Source organism: Gavialis gangeticus, unplaced genomic scaffold (genome assembly GCF_001723915.1).
Source record: "Gavialis gangeticus isolate Ggan-Ray unplaced genomic scaffold, GavGan_comp1, whole genome shotgun sequence".
In the NCBI taxonomy this organism is placed as follows: Eukaryota; Metazoa; Chordata; order Crocodylia; family Gavialidae; genus Gavialis; species Gavialis gangeticus.
Window position 1 is genome coordinate 8472684 of NW_017729024.1, and position 12364 is coordinate 8485047.

Consider the following 12364-nt stretch of genomic DNA (forward strand, 5'->3'; position numbering starts at 1 on the left):
TTTGAACTACGCCTCTCAAACTTTTGCCAAAAATTCAGTTCTCATTTTGTGATAAGGATGAGGAATAAAACAACACTCACTTTTAAAGCTTTCCCACTGCTTCTTGGACTTCTTTCCACAAGTGCTTTCTGTCTTTAAAAAAAAATGGATTGAGTAACCAAAGGAGGATTAATTTGGCCTCTATGCCTTTTTTTCCTAAAAATATCAATGTCCATTATTCAAACTTACCCTTTCAAGACTTTGGAGTTGCTGATCATATGGCCCTGTCTAGGTAACTGGTTTTATTATTGTTTAACTTCTTTGCTAATATTTGTGTTTTGCCAGTGAATTTTGAAGTACCCTGGTGTAGGTGTGGGGCAGTTGCCTTTAAAAGACCTTTTTCTTTTTCTCCTGTGGAACTTAAAGCCTAAAGAAGATAAGTCTATCCCTTGCCCTTCCTAAGGACCGTAATAATTAGTTACAGCAGAATGCATCTTAAACAAGATATAGGCTGCTATTATTGAAGCTTTTTCTGGAGGTGAAATACAGTGCCACCTATAAGCAGTACGGGACTTCTTCCGAGAACAGTATAATTGCATTAACTACGCAGTAAGATAAAACGTGCCCTGCTTGGTTACTGCTGTTTAGCATCAAGAAGAATGTCACAGCGTTCATCTCTTCAGTATGTGAGAGAACATTAGCTAAAAGACTTGCCCTAAAGAAAAAGCAAAAGGTGATTTGTCTAATGTCCTGAATGCTAAATGGGAAAGACAATTTAATGTTTAATTGATGCTAAGTAGACTACCTGATTGATCTTGGCTAGGGGAAAGGTTTCTCAAAATATAAAACTAAGCTCTCTTTCTTCCTGATCAGTGGGAGAAAACTGTTTAGTAAAAAGTGTCATCTGCCTCCAAAGAGGAAAACTATCCAATAAAAGTACCTCTCCACATGATTCTGCTCTCATTTCTGATAACTTGTTCCCCATTTCAAACTGCCTGTAGCAAAAATTGCAGCCATAAAATAACCCGGTGTTAAAAAAAAAATCTCATGGCACAAGGTACCTAAGCTCTTGGGTTGCTTTCAAATCACTGCAGTATTTGAAACTGGTATAGAATATTTCCTCCTAATCCATCTTCATAATGGCTTTAATTACTTGAAGCAGATAACAACTCTTAAAACAACCTTCTGTCCATGTTTTAGAATACAAGAAGTGCTATACTGGGTCATCCAGTGCTCCTTCTAACCTACAATAGTGTTTCCTCTAGTAGATGCTTTTTGTATGCCCCATCCATATACTACCCCTCTAGAGTAATTCCCTCCCTTGGCCATTATGGATTTAGAGCTGACAGAGGATACATACCTTACTGTTTTACTTAATAGCTCCTAATGGATTTTGTCTTCGTTAACTAGGTCAAAAAATGAATTAGACAAATTCATGATCTGCCTCTGCAAATTCTTGTGGCAGTGAGTTCCACAAGTTTTAACTATGTACTGTATGTTTAAAAAAAAAAACTTCTTGTTTTGCCTAAAGAGCTGTGTGCAGGAAGGTATCTGCTCTGTCTGCTGTCAACCTGAGTCTACTTAAATTGCATCCAGTTTATGAACAGACCCCTTGCACATTTTCCTTGGACCTCTCCAATGTAATGGCTGTTTCTTGATTAGAAAAATAACCCCTGGTTTGGGGGTGTGCTTTGTTTGGGGTGGGGGTGCTTTCCCTCCCCCTCACCCCCCCCCCAACTAACCATCTTGGTGAGAACCTAAGCATTTAGTATATAAAAACATTGATACTGTACCATGTTTGGCTTGTTTGCATATTTCACTGAATTTAATAAGATTTTACTGAATGGTGCCTCCACTATGAAATGCAATTCCAGTTTGATATTTTAACTTATTACTGAACATAGGTGTTTGTCAGCAAGGTTGATATATGAGTCACTCCAAAATAATCTGGCAAATACCTGTCAGCTATACCAAATTGTCATACATCCTAGCTATCCTTTTAAAAGAACATCATTTTTTACAGGGAAAAAGTGACTCCCCAAATGAATGGTAATGGACCTTTTGCAGGGCTGCTCAAGAGGTTGTTGAAAGATAGTTCGGGTTTTCTAACTTTCTTACAGTATAAGATTTAGGAAGATTTTTGGTGCAATTAAACTAACATTTTAGCTTTCCTGACTCCCAGAATCAAATGTCAATATGAGAAAATGTTTGCAAGCAAATATTACTTATACACCACAGCAAAGCATTTTGATCACATAATGGCCACTAATGCTTTTCTTGCTACGTTTTTGGCTTGTAGGCTAATGTTTCAAATGATCACTGGCCATCTTTAGTACAGGAGGCAACAACCGAAGCCTTGAAACTTTCCTTCTGTCCTCTGGCAGTTCTTCTGCGAGCACTGCTACAGTACAGTCGCAAGATGGGAGCAAGGTATGTATTCTCTACAGTACAGTGTACCTCACTCAAATGAAAGCAAAATGGTATGTTGGTTCAACTTTTTAAAAGCTGAAAAGTCCATTGAAATTTTGCAGTAGTGTTACAGGTTGCTGACAAACATTCTTTTTAAAGGTGCAATTCAAATTGATCCCTTGTCCCAACAATTGTGCCTCCTGCGATGCTACATGTGCATGGCTGGAGGCACAATTATGGGGTCAGGGATCAGATCCTAATCATATCCTATTGCCACTGCACAGGGAGCCCAGGATCATGATCTCGGGCTCCCCCTGTACTAGCAAGCAGCAAGCTAGGTGCTCAGTGCTCCCAGCCACGGGAGCCCATTGGAACCCTTTGTTCTGGTGCAGTCCTGAGGAAGCTAGGGGTGCCGATCCGCTGGCGGGCAGTCCCAGGCACAGGAGCACACTGGCCATATGTTCAGTTTTGAGATGTGACAGGAAGCAGCCACTGGATGATTATTACACGGTTGATCCACTGGATCATGCTGCAGAAGAATGTCAAAAGCTGTGTAATATAAGGCATAGGAGTTTTAAGTTGAAGCTTAAATTTGCAGAAGCTGATGGAGCTTCCAGTGAATGGCTGGTGTGTGTTTTAATGCAGCAAGACATTTATTTAGTGTGATTAATATGAGATAAGTCATGCATGTTACTGTGACCAAACCTCTTGATTTGATCATTAAATTCCATATTTATTCCTAGGGAGACTCGTCGGATGTTGGAAAAAGTTGTGTATCAGCCGGGGTATCCAGAAACTATAGTGTCAGTTGCACGCTGGTACCTCCTAAAACACCTATACGCCAAAGATGATTATGAATTAATAGATGTAAGATGCATTCTTTTTACTATAAAGCCTGTGAGATGCAATATACTCGTAAACAGTGAATTTTGATTTATCTCCTGTGCAAAATTGTCTAGATCCAAGGATCACGTTAATTTCAGGGATCAGACTTCTTTTTCTTTCCATGCATCTGTACTGTAGAGAGTGGACTACCATGGTGTGTAAATCAATGCAGACCTTGACTTGAGGAACTGGGTGAAAGGCTGGTAGGCCTTCTTGGTAAACATGTATATATTAGTCAGAGATTAATTTCTAGTCTCTCAGTATCCTGAACACTTTTCTAAACTTTGACTTTGAGCATGTAACTTATTTTGGCAATAGGATTTTGGGTTTTTTTATGTCCAACAAAAAAACTGTTAGAAAATGAATACAGTAAATCAGATTACAGTAGGTTTGTCTAATGTGTAGCTCTAGTTTCAAGTGGAATTCAGTTCCCAATAATGCCATTATTTTAATGTCTACCAGGGGCCTTAGAAAGAAGTTACATTAGTGTGTCTCTCTTCCTTAACTTCCTAATAGTTTGAATAGGAATAGTCTAGTAACTTTTTTTTTAAATGAAAAGTTTGTGCAGTAACTCAAAAGATGTAAAGCACACTAAATTTCCTTGTATCTCCAGTTTTTAACACATGCACACTTTAATTTCGTACAAAACATGTTTTTCAGGGCAACATTTCCTTTGCAGCCCCCATGAAGAATCAAGACTGCTTGTTGTTCTAAATTTAAAGTGAAACCCTGTCGTACTAAGCATTGCCCAAGAAATAGCAGAGTTCATTTAAATTGCACTTTTTGGAAAACTGGATTGAGATGATGCTCTTAAATGTTCCAGCTTATTTTCTCAATGTAACAATTTTAAGATAGGGCTAAAAGGAAGCAGGTGCTGGATTAAGGAAAGCCTTTTTTTTTTTTGAACATCCACCAGCTTGTGGGCCTGTTTTGTTTGTTTGTTGTTGTTTTGTTTTGGGGGGTTTTTTTTGTTTTTTGTTTTTGTTTTTTGTTTGTTTGTTTGTTTTTGTTTGGCCTTTTTAAGGAAATTTCTGCCCCCACCCTCTCCCCCAGTTCACCCCCACTCTTCTTCTAAATCCATATTGGACTTCCATAGCCTTTTCATTAAGCCATTGGACTTGACTTGGCAGACCAAGGTGCACTTCCTAGCTCTGCCACTGGTTTCTTTTCTGACCTTAGGTAAACTGTTTTGTTGTCAGACCCAGATTAATAAATACTTCCGTATTTCATGTGAGGCTAAACATTGATTTGGAAGCAGTTGGACTTACTGCTACAGTGTTAAGACTCTTATCATGGGAGAATGCTTTTTAATCCAGGCATTAAACTTTGAAGCTCTATTTTAACAGCAGTAAATGAGGTGCATGTATGAATTAGTTTAGCTGGTTTCTTGGTTGCTATATCCTTCCTTTAGCTGTATGTCATGGTGCATCTATCTTAATGCACATCCTTCGGCTTGAAATTCTTAGCACTATTTCTAGTAGGCGTGTGCGAATAGGCCATATTGGATTGGGATTTGGCCCAAATTGGGGATTGTGATTTGATTCGTTGATTCAGATCACTGTCCCAATTCAATTAGACTGAATCTGAAGATTCAATGCTGATACAGAGAATCAGCGATTCGGCCATAGACACAGGTTTAAATGTTTTCTTCTGCATACCTCGAGGTACCAGGCGCAGCTCGTGAAAACTGTGATGCTGGGGTGGATAGAGTGTCCCACAGGAGCATGGGGGTGCCCCCCACATGCTCAACAGGAAACCTGGAAGTAGACCAGGAGTACTTCCAGTCCACTTCCGGGTCTGGTGCTGAGCGCTCTGGGGGACCCCCCCATGCATCCCTAGCTCTTCGATTGGCTGCAGGGGGACTCTGGGTGCCCCTCCAGACCCAGGAGGCACCAGTCACTGAGCCAGGAGGCACAGTGGGGGCTCCAGTGTGCTCCCCAGCAGACCCAGAAGCAGACTGGAAGCGCTTCTGATCCACTTCTGAGTCTGCTGCCAAGTGCACTGGGGACACCCCTGCACTCCTGTGGGACATACTCCATCTGCCCCATCATCTCGGCATTCATGAGCTGCCTGGTACCTTGAGGTATATAGAAAAAACATTTAAAGCTGTGTCTATATTTGAATCTCTCCAAATTGATTTGGAGAGGTTAAAGGTTCTCCTGATTCAGTTCGGAGATTCGGCTACTGAATTGGACCAAATCTCCGCCGAACTAAATCGGCAACCAAAACTTGCACAGCCCTAATTTCTAGTACTGGGACCACTGCAGAGCCAAGAATTCCTAACACTTTTGCTGTGGTCTCCAGGGCTGGTGCACAAACATTTTGTTCATATTTAACTCTTCAGTCAAAGAAGGACTGATGAGATGAAATTTCTTCCAGCTACCAGGTTATTAATGAATATAGCAGCATGCATTAGAACAATAACATTTTGCTTTAAGTGACTTGGACTTTTGGAGAAAAAGTAGTCTCAATATAGAAAGAAACATTTGTACTGAGATGTCAGTACTTCCCATGTTAGACTTGCATTTTGAAGCTTGTGACAAAAGAGTTGGCAATACTAGTAGTTTTGTTGTACTTTCTTCTGGGTAGTAGACTGCAACTAAGATTGCTGAGAAAAGCAATAAAAATAGCTAGGAGTTGGAGGGATTTCCTTAAAACGGAAAATTTAAGTCGTACACATAACTTGACTAAGTGATTACAGGAAGCCTAGAAGTGCCAGACAAACCTATGAATAGCTGAACACCAAGCTGATAGAACTATTTGAATACAAGAAAGGCTTCTAGTGGGAGTTGGTCTTAAAATTAAAACAAGAAAGGGTAAATCCTAAATGAAAAGTCAGAGAACTTTTGACAGTGCTGTATAAGAACAGCTCCATCATGGCATATAAAGTGTAGGCCTGCCAAATACCAGTAAAATGGACTGCAGGGAACAGTCTTGCATTGACAGAGAGAAGGATCTCTTCCATTGAATGCTTGGTTCATTGCTAGTATGGAACTTAATTCTCTTCTCCTGGTGACAAATGGTGATGTCTTGTATTGCAAAGGTCTGCAGTGTTGAGCTGTATGCTGTAAGCAAGCTGATGCATAATCCTGAAGCATTTCATTTGAACTCTGGCCATTTGGCTGTTTAGGTTGGCTGGGTAGAAGAGATTAAAATATATTACCACAGTAGCTTGCTAATGCTGACACTTCTCTTTTATTCCCTCAGGTGCTTATAGCAAATGCCAAAGCTAACGGAGATACTAGAGCTCTGGAACTAGATAAGAAGTTGTCGGCATGTTCCTAGCCTGGACTTCCTTTAAGTGGGACAGCTGCCTCTTTCTTTTTTTTTTAATTTCTTTTATTTGAGGGAAATGAAAGAATTTTGAGATGGGCCCTTCTATCAGTCTGTCTTTGATTTTAAATGAACATGACTCATCCATTCTTCCCTGTCCCTCTACCCACTTAAATTTATTTAGTGATGCTGTAATGAAGAATGTATTTATCCCTGTTCTTCATGTATAAATGCCAACAGAAGTGATTTTTATTTTGCATCTGCTGCAGTGGTGCAAAATAATAAGGTACCTTTTTTTAAAAAGAAAAAAACAAAAACAAGGCCTTAATAGTTGTCTAGGTAGTGTGCAAATGAACTGTTTCTGCTTTTCCTAACTGTTGTAACATGCAGGAATCTAGCAATATGCTTTTCACTACAGTTTTGAGACCTAAATGTATCTGCTAATTTACTGATAGCCCCAAAATAGTTATCGTTACAACTGACTCCATTGGACCTTCTTGTCTTCAGACTTCTACAATAAATAGTTCAGGCAAAGAAAAATTTGTGCAATCATCAGGTTTGTAGTCACAAATGAGTCTGACTTGTTTTTGTATTTATCTTTTTGGTAACCCAGCTGTTGACCATTTACTTGAATTAATCATGGCAGTGATTCTTGATACATGATGTTACTTTGCCCATTACTTGCATGTGATTAAAAAAAATGCAGTTATTCTAGAATGTCCTTTTCATTTCTTTCCAAAATAAACAGGTAACTTAATGTGCAATATGTACACTTCAAATGTTCTCAGCTTTTGTGTCTGAAAAGGTTACCCAACCTGTTTCCCTTATTGGAAGGAAGGGCTCTTCTGACCAGCAATATTTCCTTCCTTGCTTATCTTCTGATCTTACAGTCGTCTACCAATTGCCATGTAAGATGATCTTTTTCTTAAGGTGGTTCATAATGTAGACTGAACATGTAATGTTGCACTACCACTACCCAAAACTCTCTCATGCTGTCTAGTCACCTAACATGTAAAAACAATTGCTGGATATTTTATGATCTATTTACAAGTCCAGATTCACATATGTGCCAGCAGTAAAGCAACAATCACTTAAGGATTCTCCTGCTTTGTGCCATTAACTCTAGCATTTTAATAATTATGATCTCGGGAGTTGCACACTTTCTAATTGTGGTATAGTAAGCCAAGCTTCCTCCACATAGCTCTTTTTGCTGCTTCTCTCCCCCTAACAGTCTTCCTGAATGCCATCTTACAATTCTTCATTATTGCAGGGACTCCTGAAACTGCCAGTTGGATCTGTGGCACATCTGAGGTGGACTCAGGAGCCTGCCTGGGGGGCAGGGAAGGGGAGGTAAATGCTCAGCAGCCCCAGTGGCAAGGATGCCAAAGACCAGAACAAGCGCCTCTACCTAACAAGATGACACAGACAGTCTTGAATTTGGGCTGGGAAGGGACATAGCGCAAAAGCCCAACCTGCAAGCTAGCTGCTGAGCACCAAGACTCCTCAGACTCTTTATGGGGTATGATCCAAAGGGTCACGGCCACCCCAAAAATCTTAATAAACAAACAAAGGCATGAAGCTGAGAGGACATTCTGCCCAGCCAGGACTTGATGCAGGCAGTCTTGAACTCTCATCTCTTCACCTCCGAGTCACAAAGCCCAGCTCAATGTCCCAGACCTTTTAAAAAAAGGGCATGCACCTGGGAGCCTCAGCTCAATGGCTGCCCACTTTTTAAAAGTTCCATGGGCAGACACTGGGGCAAAGACATCCAGTATTGGGGTCGTGATGGTCCCCATACAAAAGCTTTCCCATCTATACCATACCCTGCTGCATGTCCTGGACTAAAGAGGTGTCTGGTGTGAGCAGAAGGAATGGAGGAGCTCCATCATCCCCAGCTGTTCATGCTGGGTGCCCCTTTTAAATGGACCTGTTTAAAGAGGTGCCTGTGTCCTGGACCCAAGAACAGGTAGTGCTTCTGGGGATAGAGTGGAAGGTAGCCACGTTCAGGAGTTGGTTGTGCCCCCAGTCCAGTTCATTGATTTGAGGAGGGAGTTGCTTTGTTCCAAACCTTGGGGGTTGCCCAGGGCCTGATTCAGACCCAAGGCTATCCTCAGTCTTATCCTAAAGCTCAGGAAAAGAAAGGTTGTGTCCTGGATCCTGAAGCTACCCCAAGTTGAATCCTAGTGCTCAGCTGAGTGTTGGAACCAGACACGGGGAAGAAGGTTGTGCCATGTTCTATTTAAGGCACAATGCAAACCAGTCATAAAGATGTTCTGTATTATACATGGAATATCTTTGTGGCTTTGTTCTCATTTTATTGCAGCTTGGACTGGATGAGCATATGCATGTTATTTAAGACCTTAAAGCATTGATCACAGAGTCAGGGCCACATACAGCCTGGAGGACGTACAAATGACTGCTATCAACCACTAGGCTGCTGTAGGTCATTATAGTGATGGTTGGAGCTATCTCTGTCTGAATGCTAGCATGTTCTCCAGCTTGTCTGTCTTTTGTCTTGTATCGCAGACAGAAATGTCATACCATCAAGTGTTTTTAAATCTTGCTTTGCTCAGATATTAGATAACAGATCTGCAGGCTTACTGCTAAAGTAAATGAGAAAGTATACTAAGTTGGAGAGAGTAATTAGCCTTAGGGTATGAACTGTTAATTTTAAATGTTCATGTATTAAAATGACAGTGATGTGGTATTTAGCACTCTTTCCATCAGACAAGTTACTTTAAAACCACCAATGGTAATTCCTTACAATTGGAAACTAGTGACAGCTTTCTTTGAGATAACAAGTTATGAACTGTATAATTATATGCACCAAATAAATTGCTGTGTAATTGGTATGAATAGACAGTATTCAGGGATCATAAAGGCTTTAAGCTGTACTTCCTTAAGATTCATTCCTGAAGGTGAAGCCCTGTACTCCATGACAAGGGCAAGACCAAGCCAAGTGAGCATGCACAAAAGAGAAGCACAGGGCAAGTGTTGGTATACAAGATCCCAAGCTGCACAAGTGCCAAAAACTGCAGTTAAGTGATCATATGAGTGTCACTTGGGTGTGTGAAGGTGAAATAGGATTTAGCCTCCAGCCTGACAGCTGGCTAATACAATTTGCCTCCTGCTGAGCCAACCAAACAGGAAGAGCTGTGCATAGTAAGGAAGCTTTAGCTAGCCTTTACTAGAGGTGATAGTGAACTTAAATTTGAACACGAGGCACATCTACACATGCAATGAATGCTAATGAATAAACAGCACAGTTCATGCTAGAGTTTATTGCTCCTGGGTGCTGTGTTTACACATGCACCCAGGACTGCCACACGTTGAACTGGGTCAGAGCAGTCCTAACTGGCAGGGAGTCTGGGGGGGGGTCACCTTGTCAGCCCAAGGATGCTCCAACCCAGCTCAACGTGCTGTAGAGGGGCTGGCTGGGGCACAAGGGTGCTCCAGTGTGAAGCTAGCCAGCAGATAGGCCCCGTACTAAAGCACCCTTGTACCCCAGCTGGTCTCATCAGCATTTGCACGTGCATTGTGGTGCGCTAAATAATACCACTGCAGGAGAGTACTTATCAACACAAGTACTAACCTACAGTGGCATTTATTTGTTTACTGCAGCCTAGTAGGGCTATGCAGGTAGACACAGACAGTGTGGAGCTAAATAGTCTACTCCGCAGTAAACTTCTTGTGTAGATGCACCCAAGGAGTTGCAAACACCTTGATTGTGTCTACCCATGCAATAGTAGTTCTTAATAATAATACCACAGCTCCCTGATCAGACTGATTTCATTTTAGACTTTAAATTCAAGATTGTTCCCTAGACTTTAATGCTTCAAATCAATCTGGGACAACATTCTGACAATGTATGAAAGATGAGGTTTGTTGTCTTTTTGATTGGTTTATTTTTTTTTTTAGTTTTTTTGTTTTGTTTATTGTGATATCTTTTATTGGACCGTATAGTTAGGAAAGAAGTTTGACAAATTTTTAGGCACACACTGCTTAAGGGCAAGCTTTGGGGAAGGATCTATACAGTTGGTTCAATAAAAGCCATCACAAAAACCCCTGATCTCGCAAACATTCACTGGACCATCACAGCTACAGCAACACTCTAGCATTACTTTTTGGTAATGTAAGTATTATCTTTTATTTTGTCTACATTGTTCGCACTGCTTTTAGTAACTCCATTGTTTAACTGCTTTTAGTGACTCCATGTCCTCTCTCCTCCAGCTCGGATAGCATAGGAGTACATTTCCTGCTACATTCTAGAGACTGAGGGGAGGATTAGTATTTTTCTTTCCAATCAATCTCCATTTCTTAAGAATGGGATTAATGCATGAGCATAGGACAGAAACAGAAGAAGTTACAAGATCCAATTTTGATTGTAGTTGCACTGGTCTAAAAGCAGCTCATTTTTGTCTGGCATTAGGCTCATTTTACTTAAACTCAGTGTTAAATGAGCAAATGGTTCCTAAGAATCCCCAAATAAAAGCCAATAGTTTTTATAAAACTCTGTCACTCCTTAAATTTTATTTTCCCTTCACATCCAGCTACTTTCAATGCATTAAAAGCAACATGAAAATCACCAATTCTTAGTATTGCAATAGATTATGAAGATTTCAGCATACAACATGATGTAAACATAAAAAAAAAAGTCCTAGGGACAACATGGAGAAACAATGGCAATTTTTTAAAGATAAAAGGCTGAAACAGAAAATCCCTAAGTTAATGCTGTGTCTAGGTGGAGAGAGATGAATCTTCATAAGGCTTCAGTCTTCGAGTTCAGTCATCATCTTTCGTCGGATCTTTTTAATATCTTTCTGGATTTTCTGTTTTTCTAGTTTCAGCTTTGTGGTCTGTATGTGTTGCAGTGAATTGAGAGATTCGTGAATAGATTGAAATCCTGGGGTGAGATAAAGTATGTTTAGTTAAATAATGAACACGGAGTGCATCAAGAAACTAGAATTTTCTTTAGAAAGATTTCTATGAAACTCTACCGTAATTGACTACCATTTAATTCAAAGCACATTAAATTGCATTAAGGCCATTCTGACAATCTAATCATTTTTATTGCATGTCATAGGGATGCATTAGCAATTTAAATTGTTAGCTCCTTGGTATAGGCATTTTCTTTCAGTATAGTAAGCAGTGCCAAACTCAAAGCATAACACTGCAACTTCTATCAGATTTACTGGGTATGAAAATTTAATTTAGTATATCTTAAATGAAACACAAAAGGCATTACTGTATTGGAAAGTATGCTGAGGTTATTTTTCTCTAGTCATGAAAGTTCACTTTTAAAAGTTTAACTAACATAATTCTCCTTGCTGAGCAACTGCTTTTAAATCCAGGATCATTACCTTTAGATCCATTCCATAATCATATTCTAGTACCCTGTAAGGTATTTGATGGTAACGATGACACCTGAGTGGATTACTCCATTTTCAAAGAGCCCCATTGAACTCAATGATGCTGAGCTGAATTCTGGTAAAATATTCCTCCCATACTAATGATTGCAGGTTTGGAGCTAGTGGATGATACGTTTTTAGCCAGAAACATAATTGCTGTAGACCTGGTGTTCTATACAACGCACCTCTAAATAAGCAATGGTCAAAGAAGAACCACAGTTTTATAAATCCTGATTTGAATTACAAAACTATCCTGTCTATTTAAAAACAAAAAAAAAAATAGATGTTAAATCTTTAGTCATGGCAACTTTGCTACAGGCAGTGGAATTTATGCCAAGAAAATCCAACCATTGGAACTATTTTTACTTCAAGTAGACACGACTTTGTAGCATATCTTGGGTATCATGAGG

At 40.0% G+C, this 12364-nt stretch overlaps 2 protein-coding genes across 2 annotated transcripts in view; one reads left to right on the forward strand and one right to left on the reverse strand.

Annotated features, from left to right (window-relative positions):
* Positions 1–7257, forward strand: part of TTC37 (tetratricopeptide repeat domain 37) — a 92511-nt gene extending 85254 nt beyond the window's left edge. The window contains exons 39-41 of the mRNA XM_019516877.1: positions 2279–2409; positions 3132–3255; positions 6481–7257. Coding sequence (XP_019372422.1) covers positions 2279–2409; positions 3132–3255; positions 6481–6558 — 333 coding nt within the window. The 3' untranslated portion in view covers positions 6559–7257. The remainder of the gene's footprint in view (positions 1–2278; positions 2410–3131; positions 3256–6480) is intronic.
* A 3802-nt stretch (positions 7258–11059) lies between these two features.
* FAM81B (family with sequence similarity 81 member B) overlaps positions 11060–12364 on the reverse strand; it is a 79607-nt gene continuing 78302 nt past the window's right edge. The window contains exon 9 of the mRNA XM_019516878.1: positions 11060–11449. Coding sequence (XP_019372423.1) covers positions 11316–11449 — 134 coding nt within the window. The 3' untranslated portion in view covers positions 11060–11315. The remainder of the gene's footprint in view (positions 11450–12364) is intronic.